At 42.3% G+C, this 23,617-nt stretch overlaps 1 protein-coding gene across 11 annotated transcripts in view; it reads left to right on the top strand.

Annotated features, from left to right (window-relative positions):
- Window positions 1-23,617, top strand: part of DLG2 (discs large MAGUK scaffold protein 2) — a 1,449,547-nt gene that overhangs the window by 1,074,380 nt on the left and 351,550 nt on the right. For all 11 annotated transcript variants that reach the window (XM_043528333.1, XM_043528345.1, XM_043528361.1 and 8 more), the window contains 2 exons: window positions 2,965-3,109; window positions 6,471-6,609. In XM_043528333.1, coding sequence (XP_043384268.1) covers window positions 2,965-3,109; window positions 6,471-6,609 — 284 coding nt within the window. The remainder of the gene's footprint in view (window positions 1-2,964; window positions 3,110-6,470; window positions 6,610-23,617) is intronic.

The raw sequence follows: 23,617 nt of genomic DNA, 5'->3' as shown, positions 1-23,617 counted from the left end.
AAAGGAAGGTAGATGCTCAGGCCCATATTTCCAAGTCATATGGTGTTTGTGAGTGTCCTTTAACTAGGGTTTTTCTAGATGAAAAGTGAAGGGGCTGAAACAGGAGAAGCAGGAGCACAGAATATAAGCCATGAGGCCCTAGAGAGAGAGACAGAAGCACAAGGTAACTTCCTTTAGAGCAGGGCACAGATACCTGAGCTGAGGTTTCTGCAAGAGGGAGTTGCCTATGTGCTATGTGTTATCATCCCTGTGAAAGGAAATAAAACTTATCTGCATTTTGTAGAAATACAGTGCACTATGAAAATACCTGACTCGGCAGCACCAATTTCTGCTCCAGACAGGAAACTGACCTAGCAGGCCCTGAAAGTCTGCTACCAGTTGGCAGAAGGGCAACACACTTTTCCCCCCGGTCCAATTATCTTAGATACTGGGAGTACTGCACTTCTGTGGGAGAAAAAGATCTGAGATAGCAGCTAAGAACTTGACAGAAAAAATAAGCAGTTTCCAGTGCAGTACACACTAATGGGACATACTTGATATCATGATAAATCTTTGTCTCAGACAGGGCCAGAGCTGTTTAATGCAAGAAAAGACTGCGGGGATTGAAATGGAGTCCCTTTTAGTTTGATCTCTGATCTTACCCGGTAGGCATAGCAAGAGGCCACACGGCTCTTGGGATTTCATGATTCTGCAATGGAGAACAGAAGCTTTTCTCAAATCTGAAAGAGGCTATTAGTCTACATATTGAATGAAAAACTTATTATGGGCTGTGCCAAATACATAATGGATAGAGCTGAATAAATTTTAAGCACTTTAAAAGGACTGTTTTCCAATTTTCTGTGTAGTACATTTTGTATAGATGCCTGTTTGGGACAGCGTGTGCTGCTGGGAGACTTCGGCTATGTCTACACTATGAACTAGGTGTGTGATTCCCCGCTCACATACATGTATTTGTGCTAGTTTGATTAGCGCTAGCATAAACAGTAGTGTACCCACCTGAACCTCGTGGGTATGTATTCATTGCCTGTCTTACTGCGGCTACATTACTATTTATACGTGTGCTAGCTCTCATTGAGCTGGTACGAGTGTTTGTATGTGAGCTGGGAATCTCACCCTTAGTTCGTAGTGTAGACATAATTTTTGTCCTAATGGATGGGATGTTGGCTGATTTCAGTCTTGTTTAACCTTTTCTTTATTTTTCAAGCACTGTTAATCAGTGTTCTAAGCATCCCTTCTGAAGAGTTAGTAGTTAGTTAGAGAGGACAAAATGTATATTTTCCACGTATTTGTTACGAGCATAAACAAAAGTATTGCAAATATTTGTGACCGCTTACTTTTTGCAAGTGGCAATCTGCATGTCCTTCATAGTTCTGACCATTTCTTCATGTTTTGCTTCCCCCAGCAAGTTTGCTTAGTGAAACTCTCATTTGTAGCTTTATCTCACTTGTCTTGACTGCTGAATTTACTTTCTTTATGGTTTCTCTGAGTCCCAATGTTACAATCTTCAATTAATACAAACATGGCACTTGTCTCATCAGGCATACCTGAAAATAAAAACATATCCCACCTTATGGAATCTTTCTAATCAATTTCATGATGGTTTTAGGATCTGCCCCCTAAAAATTTACTATCTGAATTAAGACAAAACACAAAGGTATGTAACAGAGGATGAGGGGAAAGGGAAACAAGAGGATAGCTGTGTCAGGAACAGTGCTTACATAGATTAGTCAAAAGTTGAATTTTCACGGTTTGAATCCCCCTTTTAAAGTATATAAATAAGCAAGAGAGATTTAATGTCAGTCACTTCTGCATACCAGTCATTTGCATGAAATCTATATCAATATGAATCTATATCCCTATCCTTGCCCCTTTCCCATTAGCCTGTGGCCATATTGTCAGTGTAGATTGTAAGCTCTTCAGGACAGGGACTGTCTACTAATCTGTGTTGTGTATATGTCTAGCACAGTGAGGCCCCATCCTTGGCTGGTCTCTAGGCACTACTGTAATAAACATGATTCATTGTTAATAATATATCTCATTTCCCTTGTACAAGAATATACATAGGAAGTACCTTTATGCAGTAGAGTCCTCATGCCTCTAAATGTACAAGATCTTTTCTCCTGCATAAAGTTTTTCTGGAGGAGTAATCTAGATTAGCATCTCCTATTGACACAATTCCCTACCCCACCTTGTCTATACTCTTCTTTGCTATGCCCTGGTGCACCTGATATATTATCTGCATCAAGCCCACACCTTATGTCTATAATCACCTACCCTCTCACTATTTCAGTGTCTTTCTACCTACAGCTCCAGAAAATGGTCATATTTTTCACCTTCAAACCCTCCCTTCCCAGTTCCACAGCTGCCACTGTTCACTCCCCACCTCTCCAAAGTAGTCTCTTATTTTTGTCTCCCTTCCTCCCCTGCTTAACTTTTCAACTATCCGTTTAAGTTAATGGGCAAAGAGATTTTAGGGTGTCACTCACTTATGAGGTCCCATTAGGAACTAGTGCATGGGTGCAACATCATCAAGTATCCAAGTAACTAATAAGAATGTGATTTGGGCTTTTACTGCCAACAACCAGATGCTGATAATCAATATCTCAAGTGGCTGCTATGATGTATACATATCCCCTGCATCCTCTGGTGCACAGTTTGCTATTAAGCTATTTCAGTTTCTTGTTATGTTTCTGCTAATGATGACCTGGTAATAGTGTCGTACTGGAGCAGACACAATGGCATATTTACACTGAGCTATGGTACTACAGCTTGGGGATTGCCAATGCTGCTAAATAAAACCTTAATCTGATTTTTCTTCTTTATTGTATAATAACATTACTATTCTATAATCTGCAGCACCTTTTGTCTACAATTCTTAATCCATCATTGATAACTGTACATATAATATGGATATTTCTTCTGTATCTATCCAGCCTTACTCATCTGTCTAATTTCTCCTTTAAGGTAAATAATTACAGTTTAGAAGAAGTAACTCATGAAGAGGCAGTAGCAATATTGAAGAACACATCTGATGTAGTTTATCTGAAAGTTGGAAAGCCCACTACCATTTACATGACTGACCCTTATGGCCCACCAGATATTACTCACTGTAAGTGCCTCATTGCATATTATTTCATCTGTGATATCATGCTTTAAGTGATTATTTTGACTTTTCAAATCTAGACAAATATCAGTACATCAGCGAAGCTTTTACAAGGCCTTGGAAGGCTGAAAAATGGAACTGTTCATTAAATATGATACTATCATGATCTGTTATATTTGAAATAATAATTCTGGACTTGTGCTGCAAAAAGTAACAGGATAACCGTGCCACCAAACTTATTCCAACATGCTATTGTTGAATTTTAAGCAGGTACACTGTATCTTTTGTAACAATTAAGGGGAAAATATTTTTATGTAAATATAATATTTTGATAAATCTTGGATTAACAAATGTGGAGAGAGGAGTGCTCAGTTCACAAGACAGGTACAACACAGGCAGCAGAAGACCTGCCTACATGGGTTTACCAAACAAAAAGCTTGAGGAAAATTGACAAGATATTTGCATTCAGTGGAGTTGTAATTTACACAATATTTGCCTACAGCATAAAATTGCCCTCCAAAAATTGCTACATAATTGCCATCCAAATCTATCAGTTACATCCCCATACATCAGCATACTAATGCCCCCTGTTCCCTATCCATCCGCTCCCTTATTTATATCCATCCTCTGCTTCTCTACCCAACGGTGTGGCAATGCTTCCCCTTGCACTCAGTGCATCTCTTCTTAATGTGCATGTAGTTCTCCCCTCCCCAGTACCCCATTCTTTGGGATGGCACCTTGTCACTGAGGCTCCAGGCTCCTCTGCTTAGCTTCCCTTCTCCCAGTAGGCAGGACTAATCCATGCCACTGTGGTGCGTCTTGCTGGCCTGCTGCAGATTCCCTCCGTTTGCCAATTAGTCAGTAAATGCTCCCTGCTTTAAGCTCCCTCTGAGTCTCTCTCTCGAGATGAGCCAGGAAGCAGTCTGACTGGCTTGCAAAATAAGGAGAGTAGGGAGTCTCAGCAACTGACCCCAGCTCATGCTGGCGAGCTGCCAAAAATGCAGTTGTCACCAGAGGCCATGGAGCCAGCAAAGGGATGGAAAGACAAAAGTTCCCAGTAAAAGTCAGAGATTAGGCACTTCTGCATCATTATCCCTTAATTCTGATTTGGCATGCCCAGCTAAACATGGTCCTTTCTACTCACATGGCCCGTAAAAGGGTGATAACTGCATTGGTGGTTTTGTAACATGCACATCTATATATTACACTGAATTGGACCTAGACCAGTTGGACCTGTTTATTTAGCAGACGCTACTAATCAGCCAACAAATGGTGATGATATTTGTTAACTGCTAATCTGGGCTGATTTCTTACCAGTGACTAAGGAGTAAAAAAGGCTCACTAGCACCTTACTAATTCTTTGAATTATCTGGTCTTCCAAAATAGTATTTTAAAAATAGTGAAGCAGCGCATGCTGTTGAACAAGATTAGGGAGGCAGTGTTGCCTAATGGATAGAGTACTGGAGTAGGCCTCAGGAGACCTGGTTTTCATTCCTAGCTGTGCCACTGACCTGCTGGGTTACCTTGGGGATGTCACATCACTGCTCTGTGCCTCCGTTTCCCCATCTGTAAAATGAGGATAATGATACTGATCTCCTTTGTAAAAAAGCTTTGAGATCTACTGATGAAAAGTGTTATCTAAGAGCTAGATATTATTATTAGTGATCAGAAATTTCAGTGAGGGAAAAAGCTTGAAAAAACTTTCAGTAATTGATGGGTGCATTGTGACGGGGCAAGGCCAGACGCTATAGTAAAGTAGTCGGAGACGGATATATTAGCCACCGGCTAAACAAATCCCTGTTACCAGGATAAGCAAATGGCAGCTGCTCCAGGTCAATTAAGACACCTGGGGCCAATTAAGATCTTTCCAGAAGGCAGGGAGGACAGCTGGGTTGATTGGGACACCTGAAGCCAATCAGGGGCTTGCTGAAACTAGTTAAAAACCTCCCAGTTAGTCAGGTGAGGGTGTGTCAGGAGCTGTAGGAGGAAGCCATGCTGTTGGAGAGACTGAGCAGTACAAACCATATCAGGTACAAGGAAGGAGGCCGTGAGGTAAGGGTGAAGTGGATCTTGTGGAAGTGGGGGGCTGCTGTGGGCATGTGGCCCAGGGAATTGTATGTGTCCTGTTTCTAAAAAGTCAGATACCATAGCTGATACTATTGGGGTCCCTGGGCTGCAGCCCAGAGTAGAGGGAGGGCCCGGGCTCTCCCCATTGCCCCGTGATTAGTCACTGAGACTGGGAGACAACAGAGACTGTGCAAGGAAGGATAGCTTCTCCTCACCTCCCTTGCTGGCTTATGATGAAAATGGCTCAGTAGGCTGTGACCGTTGCCTCTAGAGAGAGAAGGGCTACATGGAGGGTCACAGTGAGCCTCTGAGGCTAGTGAAATCTGCCAGGAAACGCGGGAGCCACAGAGACAAGGACAGAGCTTTGTCACAACATACAAGTTTGTTTGTCTCTTAGCAAGGAATGGCCTTTCCTTATAGAAGCGTTTGGTCTTAAAATATTTAATAATTCACCATCTGAAGAATGGATTGATCCTATAACTAGAAAGTTTAAACACTTCCATTTCAAAAGGAAATTAATCATCAATCAGTGCAAAAGCATGTCTTTGTTTTTCCTCCTTAGTATTTCCTTTCCTATGATTACATGGATTAGAGATTTGGTCACAGTCATTATTACATATTTCCAGCCAGCACCATTATTTTGAGACCCAAAGCAAAATACAAGCAAACAGCATAGTACTGTCTTTGTTAATCATTAGCATGTATCATATCTATATTAGCTTTCACTCTTCTTAACAGCTTTTCCTGGGATCTAAATTATGATGCAATCTAAATTGGCACTGAAAATTCAGTTTAGTGGGATTTGGGATCCCAACTCTTCTAGGATCCTTTGAATAATCCCTGTCCTAAATTATAACCTATTGTTTCCCCCTCATTTTTTTCTCTAAACTTGGTTTCTTATTATATTGCTTCTGGCACTCTAAAAATGGTGGTATAAGACATAATGTCCCTCTCATCTACTTATCTCCTACAACTATCTCCATTCCTTTTTGCATTCATGCACTTATTCATTAAATGCCTTCCTGCTCTCTGTCTCCAAAGCCATCCCCTTCTCATCCAAATCCCTCCTAAAGATCCTCTCCTTCCTTAATCTCCACACAAAGTGAATGAATAAACAAAATCCTAGCCATTCATTCCCTTCACTGCCTTGTTTAGATTTTACACTCTTTGAGGCAGGAACTGTCTGTGTTTTGTGTCTTGTACAGCACCAAACACATTATTGGTGATTAAATGAAAACAATACTATCACATCAACCAAATGCAAATGTCACTCACTACAATTGCTTATTTTAATCATCAGCTTATTCTCCACCAATGGAAAACCATATACTCACTGGCAACAATGGCACTTTAGAGTACAAGGCGTCTTTGGCTCCTATCTCACCAGGAAGATACTCACCGATTCCAAAGCACATGCTTGTAGAGGATGATTATACCAGGTCAGATATCTTTCTTTATATATTGCCTTTGGTAATGACTGCAATGCATATTAACAACAAGGGGGAAGAAACACAAGCTAAAATAAAGAATGGGTTCAACAATATTAAATAAGTTAGTTGTATTCAAGTCGGCAGGGCCTGATGAAATTCATCCTGGGGTACTTAAAGAACTAGCCAAAGCAATCTCGGAACCATTAGCGATAGTGTTTGGGAATTCATGGAGGACAGGTGAGGTCCCAGAGGAATGAAGAAGTGCAAATATAGTATCTATCTTTAAAAAGGGGAACTGTTGACCAGTCAGCCTAACTTTGATACCTGGAAAGATACTGGAACAAATTACTAAACAATCAAATTGTAATTACGTAGAGGCTGTTATAAAGAGGATGGTGATCGATTGTTCTCCATGTTCACTGAAGACAAGAAGTAATGAGCTTAATCTTCAGCAAGGGAGATTTAGGTGGAGATTAGGAAAAACTTTCTAACCATAAGGATAGTTAAGCACTGGAATAGTCTTCAAAGGGAGGTTGTGGAATCTCCATCTTTGGAGGTTTTTAAGAACAGTTTAGACAAACACCTGTCAGGGATGGTCTAGGTTTACCTGGTCTGGCCTCAACACGGGACTGGATGAGATGACTTCTCAAGGTCCCTTCCGTCTCTACCTTTCTATGATCCTATGGTAAATAACAATGGAGTATTTGGTGCAATAAATGGACTGACCTTATTATGTGGAAATGAGACAGCAGAGCTTTACCGTTTAGTTGGTTTTGAAGCAGATGGTGGGGGGGGGGTGTCCTTTCTTTATATCCTGTATTTCAGCTAAGTGTTGCTGCTGAGACAATTTATATTTCATTCTTATTTGAAGGGTGATTAGAACATTGCTCACCCTGCCATCCTCTTTTTAAAGGCTACTACAGAGATGAAGTATATGAACTGAGTTCTCATTATACTGTATAGTATGACAAATGAAAATTGTACTTGTTTCCTTCAATATTCTTTTATTTTCATAGTTTCATAGCTTTTCAGGCTAGATGGGACAATTATGACTGACCTGCGCACCACAGGATAATAACCTCAATCCAGTAATTCCTGCTTCAAGCCGCTAACTTCTGTTTGCTTTCATTGTGTGTTTGCTCTTGTATGTCTCTAAGGTCCCTTCAGCTACATCACTTGTGTGGCAGGTGTATTCAAAGGGCTTCATGGCATTTGTTTTTAACAAAGGGTTAAAGTGTGGGAGAAACACACCTCCTCTCCCTAGCTTGGATAAAGGAACAGCTTCCTGCAGCTCTCTCTTTTCCTTGGCTGAGTGTGCTGAGAACTCCCTGCCTCTTTCAGTCTGCTGTAGGAGTTTCACCAAAGATGAATTTAACCCAATGAGTTGTTTTCCTATAGGAGTTTCTTCCATCCAATTAGATATTTTTAGTTAACAGTTAAAAGATGTATTTCATCAAATTCTGGATCAAAGCTTTCCCTGGATCAATACCGTTTACATCATTTCTAAGCTGTCTGTGTATTTAAAGAAAGTGATATTGTAACAAGGAATCCTGCATACCTAGTTCTTGGCAATGCAATATATGGGGCCAGATTCAGCCCTGGTGTAACAGCATCGATTCCAGCATCCTTGTGCCTGGGGAGGGTAGCTGCACTAAAGAGAGCATTGAGTAAGGTAAAGAATCCACAAAGAGAGCAAGTAACGAGTTAGGGAGGCTAGGAAGCCACGGGGGATGCAAGAAAGGAATCCGGAAAGAGGAGAAAAGCCAGAGTGTGAGTGAGGAGGCATTTAAACAGTTGAAGCTATAGGCAGGATGGGGAGGGATTCAAAGAATGTCCCGTGCTTTTCTCCATTCCATCTGTCCAGAAGGTTACACCCCATCCTATTGAATGCAGACCTATCCATGATGATTTGCTCAATCATTACCTCCATGCTTGATAACTACAACTCATATCTAAGAGTGAAGTATCTCACCCTGGAAAAAGGGACTGGAGTGAGGTGTTCGCAGCAACCTGCATTTTGTACTATTTGGGAAATGCAATAACTGGTACAAAACAAATCAGCTTGTCTGCTGAGCAGCAAGGGTTGCCGTGATTAGAGAACCCCACTGTTGTTCTCCTGTATTGGATCCCCAGTGAATAGTGTTCAATTTAGGTCTGGCACCAAAGCCCTCTTTTATATTGGCACTAGTAACCTGAGAGATTGGCTTTCTGTCTGCAGCAGTGACGTGCCATGACAAGCATATTTCATTGGAAAGATAAAACTGTCATCCGGTAGGGAGAGGTTCATGAGTGTGACAGAACCAATCAAACAAAAATATCTTAATGCTAATCAAGCATTTACTCTTACCTGCTAGAAAGGAAGAAGATAATGTTGCCTTTTTTTTTAGAATAATGGTTAGCACTCAGATGCTACTGTGATGGGCAACAGTATGTGAACTTGGATACTGGTGTACAGTGCTCATAATTAGAGCTGGTCTGGAAGTTTCCTAATGGAAGTCTTTCATCAGACCCTGGGAGAGTCACCCTTCCTATCGATGATGTACTTCTCAAACTGGCTAAGGCCCTCTGGAGCACACTGGTTTCGATAGCACCTGTGGCTAAGCACGTGGAAAAGTACTATTTCATTTCCATATGGGATTTGAGGGGTTTTTCTCCCATCCAGGCCCAAATTCCCTAGTTGTAACTGCGGTGAACAACAGAGCTTGGTGGGGCAGGTTTAAGTCCCCAAGGATGGGGACGCTAAATGAATGGATCCTCACAGGCAGGAAGATTTACAGTTCTTCTTCCTTGTAGATGTGAATTGCTAACCAGCAAGCCTGCTGTCCAAGTAACATTGTTTTTAACTGAACAGCTACATCAAAGTTTGTAGACCAGCTGCCGAAGGCCTTGCAAGAGGAATTTTGGGCATTTGTCTGCGTTAGACATCATTGACACCTCAGCCAGAGTGATGGCTTCCACAGTCATCATGAGGAGAGCTTCCTGGCTGCAGAATTTGGGCATTGCCCCTGATGTCCAGCAAGCCACTGAGGATTTGCCTTTTACAAACACTGTTCTCAGACAAATATGACAAGATGCTACTCTCCTTCTAGGACTCAAGGGCTATCCTGTGGTCCTTGGGGGGGTGTACACACCTGGTTTGTTTTCCTCCACTGTTCCTGGACTCCTTACAGTGGTGGTTGCATCCAGAGAATATTTTCCAAGGCATTCCCTTTGTCTGGACCTCACCAGCCAAGCTGGTGGTTACTGACACCTCCCTGATGGGTTGGGGGGCACTCTATCTTGCTCTGCTGAGAGGTGATCAGACTGTGGCAGTTCTGCATTGAGGAGACTATTACTCTGATAGCCATTCACTTTCCTGGGTTCAGAATCATCTTGCGGACCATCTCAGCAGGTATTTTTTCCATGAGTGGTCCATGAAGACAGATGTCCTCCAGGTCATCTTCACAGCTTGGGGCGTCGCGACAATCGACCTTTTTGCAACAAGGGACATCAGGAAATGTCATCTGTTCTGCTCTTGAAGGGGGCTTCAGTCCAGGCTCATTGTCCAACGCTTTCCACCTCTGCTGGCAGTCAGCTCTCCTGTACGGCTTTCCCCTGATCCCAGTCATCCCTCAGGTCATCCTCAAGCTCAAGTTGTATCGGGCCAAGCTCATTCTCATGGCCCCAGCATGGCTGAGACAGTGCTGGCTCTCTGACCTTCTCACACGGTCTATTCAGCCTGCCCTACTGCTTCCTCCCCATCCCAGCTTACTCACTCAGAACCAAGGCCACACCTTGCATCATTCACTCAGCTCCTTGCATCTCACAGCGTGGCTGCTGCATGGCTGAATGAGGAGGAAGAGCAGTGTTTGGCAGCTGTCCAACAAATCCTCCTTGACGCAAACCCTCCACTAGGATGCCCTGTTCAGCTAAATTGAAGTGATTTTCAGTGTGATCATTAGCCTGCCTACCCTGGCCTCTACCCAGGACATTTTGGAGTATCTGCTGCACCTTCAGTCGTTGGGGCTTCTGTTTAGTTCATTGAAAGTGCATCTGGAGGTGATATCAGCATTTCATCCCCCTGTTCAGGGAAGATCAATCTTCTCCAGTGCCATGATAGCAAGATTCTTAAAATCACGCCTTTGTCGACATCCTCCGGTCCAAGAGCCAGTTCCTCTGTAGGATCCTAACTCAGTGCTAGTGGCCTTAATAGGACCTCTGATCAAGCCCCAGGCATCTTGTCTCTTTTTCTGCTCACTTCGGAAAACTGCATTCCTGATAACGTCTTCAAGGAGAGTGTGTGATTCACAGGCTCTAGTGGCAGAGTCTCCTTACACACAGTTCTCCAAAGACAAAGTGACTTTATGACTGTATCCAAAATTTTTGTCTAAAATGGTTTCTTGGTTTAATTTGATGGTATGTTTACCTGTGGTACACAGGTGGTATGTTTACCTGTGTACTTTCCTGAGCTGTTTTCATCTCCAGAAGAGCAGCATCTCCAGACGTTAGATATCAGGCAGTTCCTAGCTGTTTTTCTGGATAGAACTAAACCTTTTCATGCTTCACCTCATTTGTTTGTGTAATATGCAGATCACATGAAGGGTCAAGCGGTCTGGATAACATCCTGCATCAAGACTGAAGCTGTTTCATATGCAGCTATGCTTCCTCAGTGGGTGTGAGCTAATTCAATGAGGGTGCAAGCAAAATGCATAGTGTTCCTCAGTCACCTTCCCATATTGGACATGTGCAGGGCTCCTACGTGGTTGTTGGTACATATGTTCACAAACCATTATGCCATAACCGCATCTTCCAGGGTTGATGCAAGCTTTGGTAGAGCGGTCCTGCAGTCCTTGTTTAGGTAGACTCCAAGCCACACCTCTTGTGTGGTTACTGCTTGTGAATCACCTAAGTGAAATACACGACTGAATCAACTCAAAGAGGACGAAACAGTTATTTACTACAACTGTTGTTCTTCGAGATGTGATGCAGACGTGTATTCCATGACCCACCCTCCATCCCCTCTGCATCAGAGTCTCATTTCTGGGTGTTCTATGAGAAGGAACTAAGGGGGGCACTGTCTCATGTAGCCAGGGGTGCGGTATGGCCAACAGGCGTGAGTGCCGCCCCTCTGTGGGTACTGCTAGTTAAATTTCTCTGGCTCTGGCGCACTGGGTGTGCAAACACCTAAGTGGAATACATGTCTGCATCAGATCTTGAAGAACCACAGTTACAGTAAGTAACTGTTTCTTTTCTTTCACTTTCTCATTGTCATAATATTTCTGTTGTATATTTTAATGCAATGTGAATAAAGTAAGAGCAAAGGTCACCTTGAGCCACCAGTGTAATGATGTTGAATGTTTTTCTTTCTCTGGGCTTTGTTTAGTTTTGTACGGTAGCATGATCTAAAATGGCACCAATTAAGGCACAATTTTATTTTTACACATATTCTTGTTGGACACTAAATATTAAATAGTGCCAGCAATGGTGCCTTTGCAGTTCTCTTCCTGCATATTTTGTCCTTTATGGTATTGTTGTCACATTTTTAGATATTAATAAAATAACACAATTTCACGCTAATGGACTATGCGACCAGAAGTAAATAAGACACATGCCAGTAACTATAACTACCAATACAATCTTCAATATTGTGCAGATATGTTGCTCTTTAAAAATGCTTCTATTAAGCTGAAAGAAAAGACACAATCTGGCCCTAATTTTTTTTTTTTTTGGTCATCAATTACTTTGAGGGAACTGTAAATCACTATTTGCTCTCTCGCAGACCTCTGGCTCCCTATTTTTAGAAAATTGAATGTACCTTCTAATAAATTCCATAGTTGTCAGATGTTCACTTTTCCTGCCTTTAATAAGAGAGATGGGCAGAAGAGTCCAGAAAAATAAAGGACTCTTGTGTTGTGTTTTACCTTCTTTTTAACATCTGAAAACCAGTGCGTCAAGCTGCTGTGCTACAGCTGACGTAAAATTCACTTTAACGCTTAGCTGTGGCTAGATATTAAAAATTCATGAAAAAAGCCATCTGAGTTGCCTGTTTTGCTGTGAAATGCATGTTTGATTTCTTTTTATATGTAGCTTTGTTCAATAACATCTTTGTTAAGCGGAGAATGCTGGTTCGGGAGCCGGGGGAGAGAGAACATTACATTGAAGGCTCCAGGGAATTTTTCTCTTTATTGAGAGTGGCATTGCACAGCCATTTCTTGTTTCCTTACATAAGCTACAAGACATAATTTATCAAACTGTCTTGTAGAATCAAGTTTAATGCTGTTTTAATGCACAGGTTTGATTGTTCATAATTAAAATATGATCACTAAATGTGTAGTATAAAATCTGTCATATAACCATTTTCTGACAATGTTGTGGTCTTTAGTAGAGCACAAAAATAAAGCAGGAAAAAAGACTTGAGGATTTCGGTAAAGAGAATCTGCAAACTCTTCCTCAGGGATCTTGAATGAGTTGACTTGGCCCATCTATTGACAAAACACTGCACATGTTTTTAAAGGGTATATATCGCTGAAGGGAGTTAGCTGTACTTCCTATTAGCATTATTCTTGAAGAAGCAGAATCAAAATTCATATTTCCTAGGTGAATCAGATCAATGTGTAATGTAGACAGTGTTTTCATTTAATGAATTCTATAACATCTTTTTGACCTGGTCTTGCAATATGATGAATAAAAAATAAATAGAATTGAGCTGATACAGTTATAAAAAAGTATGATGCATAATCAGTCCCTTTGAAGAACCAGGGTAGGATAGTCTGAAGCACCACTTTGTCTAAAACACAGCATATCACCTCTTCCAAATACATGGCTAAACTATGTATCACTCTAAATATAGGCGGGGCTGGTAGCACTGCCTGTTATTAAGGTTGCCTGACACTTCCAATTATAAAACCAGATTATGAGTTTATTCTAACTGAGTCAAGCTTTAACAGCTTGAGTAGAAATTTTCCATGCTAGGTTTCTGCCTCTAGCTGTTTTTTTGTTTTGTTTTGTTTTTTTAATTTCACCTAAAACAGTTCAGCCATTTCTGAGAATGGGGCTAAGGTGAAATGCATCGTTTTGCCCGTGTTAAAAACGTTATGGTAACTTTTTCTTTGACAAGATTAGTGCTCCCGTACTTTGGACTACAAGGACTTGAAATTTGGCAAGAGGGTGGCCTTTGTTTCAAGGATATGCCTCTTGTCATTCCTATGAAAAGCCACCCAAATTTGCAATTTGCACATGCTCAGGAGAGACTAGTTCAGTTTAACAGTTATAATCTCTGAATAATCTGCCCTTACTGAGCATGCTCATGCCTCTCGCAGCTCCCAGTACTGACCTGCCTGCCCATGCACCATCCCCACAGAGTAAATGAGCATCCTCAGTCCCAGAGTTACAGGGGTGAAGCGGGACTTTCCCTGTAATTGTTGCTGCCCAGCTGCTCCCCATTTAGGTGGGACCAGACACTGGAAATGAGAGCAGGAAGCCTATGACTAGCTGGACAAGGAGATTGAGTCTGGCACAAGGAGCCAGGAGTGGGGAAGAGACAGGCCAGGGCCAAGGCAGAAGGGATCAAGCTTGGTGGATATTGGCAGAAGTCTGTGCCCTCTAGACATACTCCCCTCCAGAGCCTGGAATGGAACCCATGATTCCTGAGTCTCACCATTCCTCTGCTGTCAGCAGATCGCTGTGAAACCAAGGGAAAAAGTGTGTCTCCCATTCCCCTCTAGTGCTGATTCACATAGAGGATGACAACTAGTACTACTGTCGCTATCAGTTACTTTGCTAATTCAAGTGACAGAGATTTGTGCGATGGATGTAAAGATTCCAACCCTGCTAATGGCCCAGGTGGGTGTCAATATGATGCCACATGATGAAATTTCTGTTGTTTCAATTTTCTTTTTAAATACCTCAGAAAATACACACAAAAACACTGTGTTAAAAGAACATTATTAAGGCTCTCAAGTCAAGCACTGAAAAGGTAGGAAATGCCAGAATTAAGGTTGTCTTTGCAACTTTAATTCAGCCCCACTGTGCATGTGAATTATGATACAGTCTGTATTTTACCAAAAAATGACAGCTCATATTTCTTAACAGTATCTTAGAAGTCAATTATTTCAATGAAACATGACGTTTATTATATAACCGTTTTACAGGATTTCATATGTTTGAAGCCCAAGAATGATCTTAAACTAGTGAATTGTTTCTTTGTCCTGGGATTTAATATGCCAAACCCAAATTATTTCAATTCGTAATTGTTAAACATGAATTACCCCCTCTCTCCAAATTAAAATGGATATTCAGCTATTTTCAAGGAGTCAAACCCTCAGTGTTCCAAAATAATTTACATTGTATTAAAAATGTAAGCCAAGATTTTCACAAATCTTTGCCTTGATATATCTGATTTTTCATATGTTAGACTTTTACAGTTTCCCTTGAGTTCAAGGGAAGCTGCTGGATGTTCAGCTCTTCTGACAAAATCAGGCTTTAGAACTTTAGGCTCCTCTTTTGAATATCATAATAAGACAAGTTTATGGGGATGGTATATGAGACTGCCTACAATGACATATAGTTGATCTGCGACTGCTAGCAGCAAATATCTCCAATGGCTGGTGATGGGACACTAGATGGGGAGTCTCCGAGTTACTACAGAGAATTCTTTCCCACGTGTCTAGCTATTGGGTCTTGTTCACATGCTCAGGGTCTAACTGATCGCCATATTTGGGGTCAGGAGGGAATTTTCCTCTGGGTCAGACTGGCAAGACTCTGAGGGTTTTTCACCTTCCTCTGCTGCATGGGTCACGGGTCACTTGCAGGTTTAAACTAGTGTAAGTGATGGATTCTCTGTAACTTGGAGTCTTCATATCATTATTTGAGGACTTCACCCCTAACCTCTGGCTGTGTTACTGTATTACAGGAGTGGGTGCGTGAGGTTCTGTGGCCTGCAATGTGCAGGAGGTCAGATTATCCAGTAAGTTCTTGGAAAGTATTGGAGACAATTTTTTATTTCAGAAGGTGAAGACAGCTACTAGGGGAGAGGTTGTTCTAGATTTGATTTTGACAAAGAGGGAGGAACTGGTTGAGAATTTGAAAGTGGAAGGCAGCTTGGGTGAAAGTGATCATGAAATGATAGAGTTCATGTTTCTAAGGAATGGTAGGGGGGAGAACAGCAAAACAAAGACAATGGATTTCAAGAATAAAGACTTTAGCAAACTCAGGGAGTTGGTAGGTAAGATCTCATGGGAAGCAAGTCAAAGGGGAAAAACAATAGAAGACAGTTGGCAGTTTTTCAAAGAGACATTTTTAAGGGCACAAGAGCAAAAGGCTAATGTAGTGCCCATCTTTAAAAAAGGGAAGAAGGAGGATCCTGGGAACTACAGGCTAGTCAGCCTCACCTCAGTCCCCGGAAAAATCATGGAGCAGGTCCTGAAGGAATCAATCCTGAAGCACTTACACGAGAGGAAAGTGATCAGGAACAGTCAGCATGGATTCACCAAGGGTAGGTCATGCCTGACTAATCTAATAGCCTTCTATGATGAGATTACTGATTTTGTGGATGAAGGGAAAGCAGTGGATGTATTGTTTCTTGACTTTAGCAAAGCTTTTGACACGGTCTCCCACAGTATTCTTGTCAGCAAGTTAAAGAAGTATGGGCTGGATGAATGCACTATAAGGTGGGTAGAAAGTTGGCTAGATTGTCGGGCTCAACGGGTAGTGATCAATGGCTCCATGTCTAGTTGGCAGCCGGTGTCAAGTGGAGTGCCCCAGGGGTCGGTCCTGGGGCCGGTTTTGTTCAATATCTTCATAAATGATCTGGAGGATGGTGTGGATTGCACTCTCAGCAAATTTGCAGATGATACTAAACTGGGAGGAGTGGTAGATACGCTGGAGGGCAGGGATAGGATACAGAGGGACCTAGACAAATTGGAGGATTGGGCCAAAAGAAACCTGATGCGGTTCAACAAGGACAAGTGCAGGGTCCTGCACTTAGGATGGAAGAACCCAATGCACAGCTACAGACTAGGGACCGAATGGCTAGGCAGCAGTTCTGCGGAAAAGGACCTAGGGGTTACAGTGGACGAGAAGCTGGATATGAGTCAGCGGTGTGCCCTTGTTGCCAAGAAGGCCAATGGCATTTTGGGATGTATAAGTAGGGGCATAGCGAGCAGATCAAGGGACGTGATCATTCCCCTCTATTCGACATTGGTGAGGCCTCATCTGGAGTACTGTGTCCAGTTTTGGGCCCCACACTACAAGAAGGACGTGGATAAATTGGAGAGAGTCCAGCGAAGGGCAACAAGAATGATTAGGGGTCTGGAACACATGACTTATGAGGAGAGGCTGAGGGAACTGGGATTGTTTAGTCTGCAGAAGAGAAGAATGAGGGGGGATTTGATAGCTGCTTTCAACTACCTGAGAGGTGGTTCCAGAGAGGATGGTTCTAGACTATTCTCAGTGGTAGAAGAGGACAGGACAAGGAGTAATGGTCTCAAGTTGCAGTGGGGGAGGTTTAGGTTGGATATTAGGAAAAACTTTTTCACTAAGAGGGTGGTGAAACACTGGAATGCGTTACCTAGGGAGGTGGTAGAATCTCCTTCCTTAGAAGTTTTTAAGGTCAGGCTTGACAAAGCCTTGGCTGGGATGATTTGATTGGGGATTGGTCCTGCTTTGAGCAGGGGGTTGGACTAGATGACCTCCTGAGGTCCCTTCCAACCCTGATATTCTATGATTCTATGATATCCCACTGCATAGGAAAGATAGGAAGTATGGCAAAAGACCATCCTGGCTTAACCAGGAGATCCTCAATGATCTAAAAATCAAAAAGAATCCTATAAAAAGTGGAAACTAAGTCAAATTAAAAAGGATGAATAAAAACAAATAACACAAGCATGTAGGGACAAAATTAGAAAGGCCAAGGCACAAAACGAGAACAAACTAGCTAGAGACATAAAGAGTAACAAGAAAAAGTTCTACAAATACATTAGAAGCAAGAGAAAGACCAAGGACAGGGTAGGCCTGTTACTCAATGGGGGCAGGGCAGGAATAATAACAGAAAATGTGGAAATGACAGAGGTGCTTAATGACTTCTTTGTTTCGGTTTTCACCAAGAAGGTTGGTGGTGATTAGACGTCAAATGTAGTGAATGCCAGTGACAATGAGGTCGGATCAGAAGAGGCTAAAATAGGGAAAGAACAAGTTAAAAATTACTTGGACATATTAGATGTCTTCAAGTCCCCAGGGCCTGATGAAATACATCCCAGAATACTCAAGGAGCTGACTGAGGAGATATCTGAGCCATTAGTGATTATTTTTGAAAAGTCATGGAAGACAGGAGAGATTCCAGACGACTGGAAAAGGGCAAATACGTGCCAATCTATAAAAATGGAAATAAGGACAACCCAGGGAATTACAGACCAGTCAGCTTAACTTCTGTACCCGAAAAGATAATGGAGCAAATAATTAAGCAATCAATTTGAAAACATCTAGAAGATAATAAGGTGATAAGTAACAGCCAGCATGGATTTGTCAAGAACAAATCGTGTCAAACCAACATGATAGCTTACTTTGTCAGGGTAACAAGCCTTGTGGATGGGGGAAGCGACAGACTTGGTATATCTTGACCAAGTCCCACACTGATGGGATTTTGTTCCATCTGCAACACTTCAATGTTCACATGAAAGTGGCAGATTTACTCATTAAGGAACTTTTGATTGCTGATGATTGTGCACTGGCTGCTCACTCGATTGATGACATGCAATTTATAACTGACCGCTTTGCTCATGCAGTCATTTTGGTTTTACAATCAACCTAAAGAAACCTGTGCCAGGGGATAGGCATGTCTTCCAAGTTAAGATCAAAAGTGCACCTCTCAAGTCCTTGAAGTTTTGCTGCCTCAGGAGTGAACGGTCACAGAATGCCACAAATGAGGATGAGATTACCGATCACAAAGCTAAAACCAGCTCTGCATCTGGAATGCTCTCACACCACTTTAGAAAAATAGAGGCATCAAAATAAGCACTAAGCTAAATGTCTGTTGAGGGGGGTCATGCTTACAATGCTTCTGTATAATTGTGAGATGTGGACAACAGATTGCCACCATATTGATAGGTCCATATGTGCTGTCTCTGGTATAGTTACAGTATCAGTTGGAGGGACAGGATTCCCAATATCAAAATTCTTAATCATTGTCAGGTGTCTGGCATTCAAAGCATGCTCATAAAAGCTTAGCTGCATTGGTCTGAGCATCTCATGAGCATGGCCCACTCGAGAGTACCCAAGGCCATATTTTATGGTGAGCTAAAGTAAAGCTCTTTTTCTCATGGTGGCCAGTACAAATGATATAAAGACACACTGAAGTCTCAAATGTGAAAGCATGTCCAGTTGACGTCACCAACTGGGAAGCAAGATGATGGCAGATTTGTCATGTCATCAAGAACCACTTTGAAGCAAGTCATTAGCACCTTATGTGAAATCTGTGAACATGACAAAAGCAAGGATACAGCAGCCTGTGATGTTGATGGGTAATCTCGTCTGTCCCACGTGTATCAGTGTTTGCAGTTCTTGCATATATGTGTTTGTTTGCTGAATCTTTTATGTCAACATGGACAGGAGACTCCATCATAATCAAAGTGCATTTCTATTCAGAAAAATGACTGTGCAAATAGCATTGTAGGGTGGCATGTTTATTTTCTGTCAGACTGAATGTGATATTTCGTGTCTGTAAGCCTGCAAACTCAACGCGCTTTAAGAGCTAAAATGAATTCTTTTTAATCTCACACATCATAAAGATTCACATTCCAAATTATGCCTTCAATGACACCAGTGCAGGCAGATTGTTTTAGGTGAATTTGTGCAGGTGTAGTTGGTTCAGTTTGATAAACAATTCTGTTGCTCCTGTACAAGAATGAAGAATCCTACCACTATAACCCCTTGTCAGCTTAGTTGGCTCCTCAGATCTGCTGAGTGGAGTAAAAGTAAAAATATAAAGAAAGTTTGTCACTAAAGTAAACAGATATTACTTTGAAAACTCAAAGGGAGCCAATATGTTGAACAAGAAGGTGCCAATTTACCATAGTCATTTTCCAGAGTAGAGCTGCATTAAGGGTTATATTTTCCTTCTGATGCTATAATTCTCAATAATGGCTGTTGCTCACAGTGTGGAGGCATTGTTAGTGGAGTATCAAATGGATTGGTATGGGGACCATGGCAGCTCAAAGAGATATATAAAACATTCACAGAGGGGTTGAGATTCTGTAAATAGAGCCCTGCTTTAGTTGATATGATAGCTCAATGCATTTGCTCTTGTTATGAGATATTTGAATCTTGATATCCTTCAGAAGATCTTACGGGGGTGGGGTGAGGGTGAGGGGAGAGGTGAGTATGTGTGAGGTGTTCTTGTTGCACTACATAAACTTCCTCTAGACAGTTTTCTAAGCTACCACACTCCCAAACATTTATCATCTTCTGTTTAAAGGGCTCTTATGAGTGCAACATTGAATTCAGTAAAAATAGTAACAATATTAAAGCAGCTATTTTTTAATTCTTAAATAGCGTTATATAACATCAAGATTTAGGTCTGAAAATTTCAAGAAAGCAAGTTAGTTTAATTATGTCTGCCATTATGCTAAATTACCAATAACAATTGTACATAGCTATTTCAATTACAGTAACACTTTCCATAATTTCCTAGTAGTGGAGGCCATTCATGAACGAGGCAGACAAAATAGCTCAAAGTCCACCCTGGAAAGTAAGGACCCCAACAGACTGGATGTTTTTGGTCCCCAACCTTATTCTTCAACCACACTTTTTGGTTCAGAATAGCAAATCATGCTCATGGCAAAATACCACTATCTGAATTACAACAAATTAAATTTGTTTATTGAGCACTTACTAGATGAACATTGTGATGTATGTAAAGCCATTGCACATTGCTCCAGGCCTCCTTGGATGTTGCAGATATAGCAGCATGGTCTATATCCACTACAGTGGTCATGAGGAGAGCTTCTTGGCTGAAGCTGTTGGGCATCCCAAGAAAGGTCCAGAGTACCTCTGAAGACCTCCCCTTTGAAGATTGCAAGCTTTTGAAAGACTTGACATATACATCTCTTCAAACTTTCAGATGCCGTTAATGTTAAAGGTTCTCAACAAGATCAAACAAGATCGGAACAGGGTCATATTGATTTCATCAACATGGCCAAGACAAGTTTGGTATCCCTATCTAATCAGACTCACATTTCACCCTCCATGCGAGTTTCTATTCATTCCTCGCCTAATGACTCAGGATGCTGGTCAAACACTTCACCCCAGCCAGCAGATTCTGAGACTTCAAGCATGGTTTCTTGGTGGGTTCTCTGGAGTCGAGGTATCCTATTCAGGAGAGGTACAACACATCTTATTAGATGGTAGAAAAGACTCCACAAGAAATATTTACCTCCAGAAATAGAAAAGCTATTATCTTTGGTGCAACAGTCATCAGATTTAGCTGACTCACTCTCTTCTTCCCAGGATATTGGATTACCTGTTGGAACTGAAAACATTGGGTCTTTCTGTGAATTGCATTAGGATATACTTAGCAGCAATAACAGCTTTTCACACAGCCAGAATGGATTTTTCACTCTTTGCTTACTCAACTACAAGAAGATTTCTAAGAGGTTTGTCGAATCTCTGCCCCAAAATCAGAGATCCCATTCCTAGCTGGGACCTCAACTTAGTCCTGAATTCCTTTTGAGCTACTAGCTACGTTTTCTTTATTAGATTTATCCATGAAGACAGCCTTCCCTGTAGCTATCACTTCTGCCCAAAGGGTTGGAGAATTGGGGGTTTTAATGGCTGACCCCCCTCCCCCATTTACAGTATTCACCAGAGAGAAAGTATCACTACGGATCAATCCAAGATTTTTACCTAAGTCGTCCTCAGAATTTCATATTAATCAAACCATTTATCTTCCATTTTTCCCCTCAAAACCACACCCAACTACTAAAGAAGCCATATTTCATACCCTAATTGCCAGGAGGACATTAGCCCTTTATCTAGAGAGGACGAAACCATTTAAAAGATCTTCTAGGCTATTTGAATCTTTTGTAGACAGAAACAAGTGTTCAGCTGTTTCAAAACAGAGGTTATCAAAGTGGATCTCCAGATGTATTAGGAACTGTTACAACTGAACTCTTGTTCAACCCCCTTCCAGGGTGATAGCACATTCCAAAAAAGCAGTATCTACTTCTATAGTCTTACTGAAAGATGTACCAATTGCAGACATCTTGAGAGTAGCAACTTGGTCCTCTGTTCATAAGTTTTCCAGTCATTATGTATTGGTGCCTGTGGCTAGATCAGATGCTGCTGTAAGCAATGCAGTTCTCTTTTCTGCTTTGGACTCTGTTCCAAACCTCCCGCTCCCTTAGGGGGATACTACTTGGGAGTCACCTGAAGTGAAGCACCCACAGGGACACATTTCAAAGAAGAAGGAGCAGTTACTCACCTTGTGCAGTAACTGGAGTTCTTCAAGATGTGTCCCGCTCAGGGTGCTCCACGTCCTCCTTCCACTTTGCTTCAGTCTGCCTTGCGGAACTTTGATGGAGACGGAACTGAGGGCAGTTCACCCACACAGCCCCATATAGTCTTGGTGCAGGGCACAAGGATGTGTGGAGGGCACGCGCAGGCCCAAGAGGCACCACTACCAAAATATTTTGATCAAAGGTGCAGGATGCAGGAGCACCTGAAGTGGAGCACCCACAGGGAAACACACCTCAAAGAACCCCAATTAATACACAAAGTGAGTAACCTCTCCTTAACATAAATGGCAGTTCTGTCCACACTGAGAGCAAAAGGTTTGAGTAGCAGCCGTGTTAGTCTGTATCTGCAAAAAGAACAGGAGTACTTGTGGCACCTTAGAGACTAACAAATTTATTAGACCATAAGCTTTCGTGGGCTAATGCCCACTTCATTGGAAGCATAGAATGAAACATATAGTAAGAAGATATATATGCTGTGGTAAACCCAGGACAAACAGCTACAAAAGGAGGGTAGTAATTAGTCTCAGGGAATTAAAAGGCCCCTCCTTATCCACTGAGGAGAGAGAACCGCGGGGCAATAAGGTTCAGCTGGAAAAGGGGTTGCTAGGGAACCAGTTAGGTGCAGCTGACTCCAACTACTTGGGACCTTCTTAAACCCTCCCCTGGGTGGTAGGAGGGGGAGAGTGAGGGAGTGAGAGGAGCAGGGAAGTTGCCAGTAGGCTGTTTGCAGCAAGACACCAGACCTTCCCAGTAGGGAGGCTGCACTGGCTCCCCAGAAGGGAAGGAAAACAAGCACAAGGGACTGACTGAGGAGAGGAGTAGCAGGACCCTGTGCCGCCTATAAGGATTCGCCTTGCCCCAAACCTGAGTCTCCAAAGCTAAAAAGGACTGAGCCTACTGAGGCGAACAAGGTATTTTGCCACACGTGGTGTGAGAAGTGGGATGTGGTGAGTGAGTAAGGCTCTGTGGCAAGCCATCTCAGGGCAGGGTGAATCACACACACAAAAAAATGGAGGATGTAGTGAAGGCATTGGTACAGGCCACTGCTGCCCAACAAGAGGCTACCAGGGTGCAGATACTTGCCCAGCAAGAGTCAGTACACGTCCAACAGGAGACGAACCAATGATGAACCAGGCGGCCCAAGATCGAGCCACCCTGAATGAAGTAGTGAACCAGTTAAAAGCCCTGACCATGCTGATGCACGGGCCCCAGGGGATCTGGCTGCTGTGGGCAAGCAACTATTTACAGAAGATGACTATGGACGATGATATAGAGGCATATCTCCTCGCCTTTGAGAGGATGGCACTGCGGGAGGCCTGGCCCCAAGACCAGTGGGCAGGTATCCTGGCTCCATTTCTGTGTGGGGAGCCCCAGAAGGCCTATTTCGACATAACCACAGAGACAGCTATGGATTACCCCCAGCTGAAGGCGGAATTCCTGGCAAGGTCAGGTGTGATGTTAGCCATATGGGCCCAGCGCTTCCATGAGTGGAAATACTGGGACAGCAAACCGCCGAGGTCCCAGCTATTTGA

Source organism: Chelonia mydas, chromosome 1 (genome assembly GCF_015237465.2).
Source record: "Chelonia mydas isolate rCheMyd1 chromosome 1, rCheMyd1.pri.v2, whole genome shotgun sequence".
Classification (NCBI taxonomy): domain Eukaryota; kingdom Metazoa; phylum Chordata; order Testudines; family Cheloniidae; genus Chelonia; species Chelonia mydas.
The sequence above is the reverse complement of the archived record's forward strand: the minus strand, read 5'-3'. Positions and strand labels throughout refer to the sequence as shown.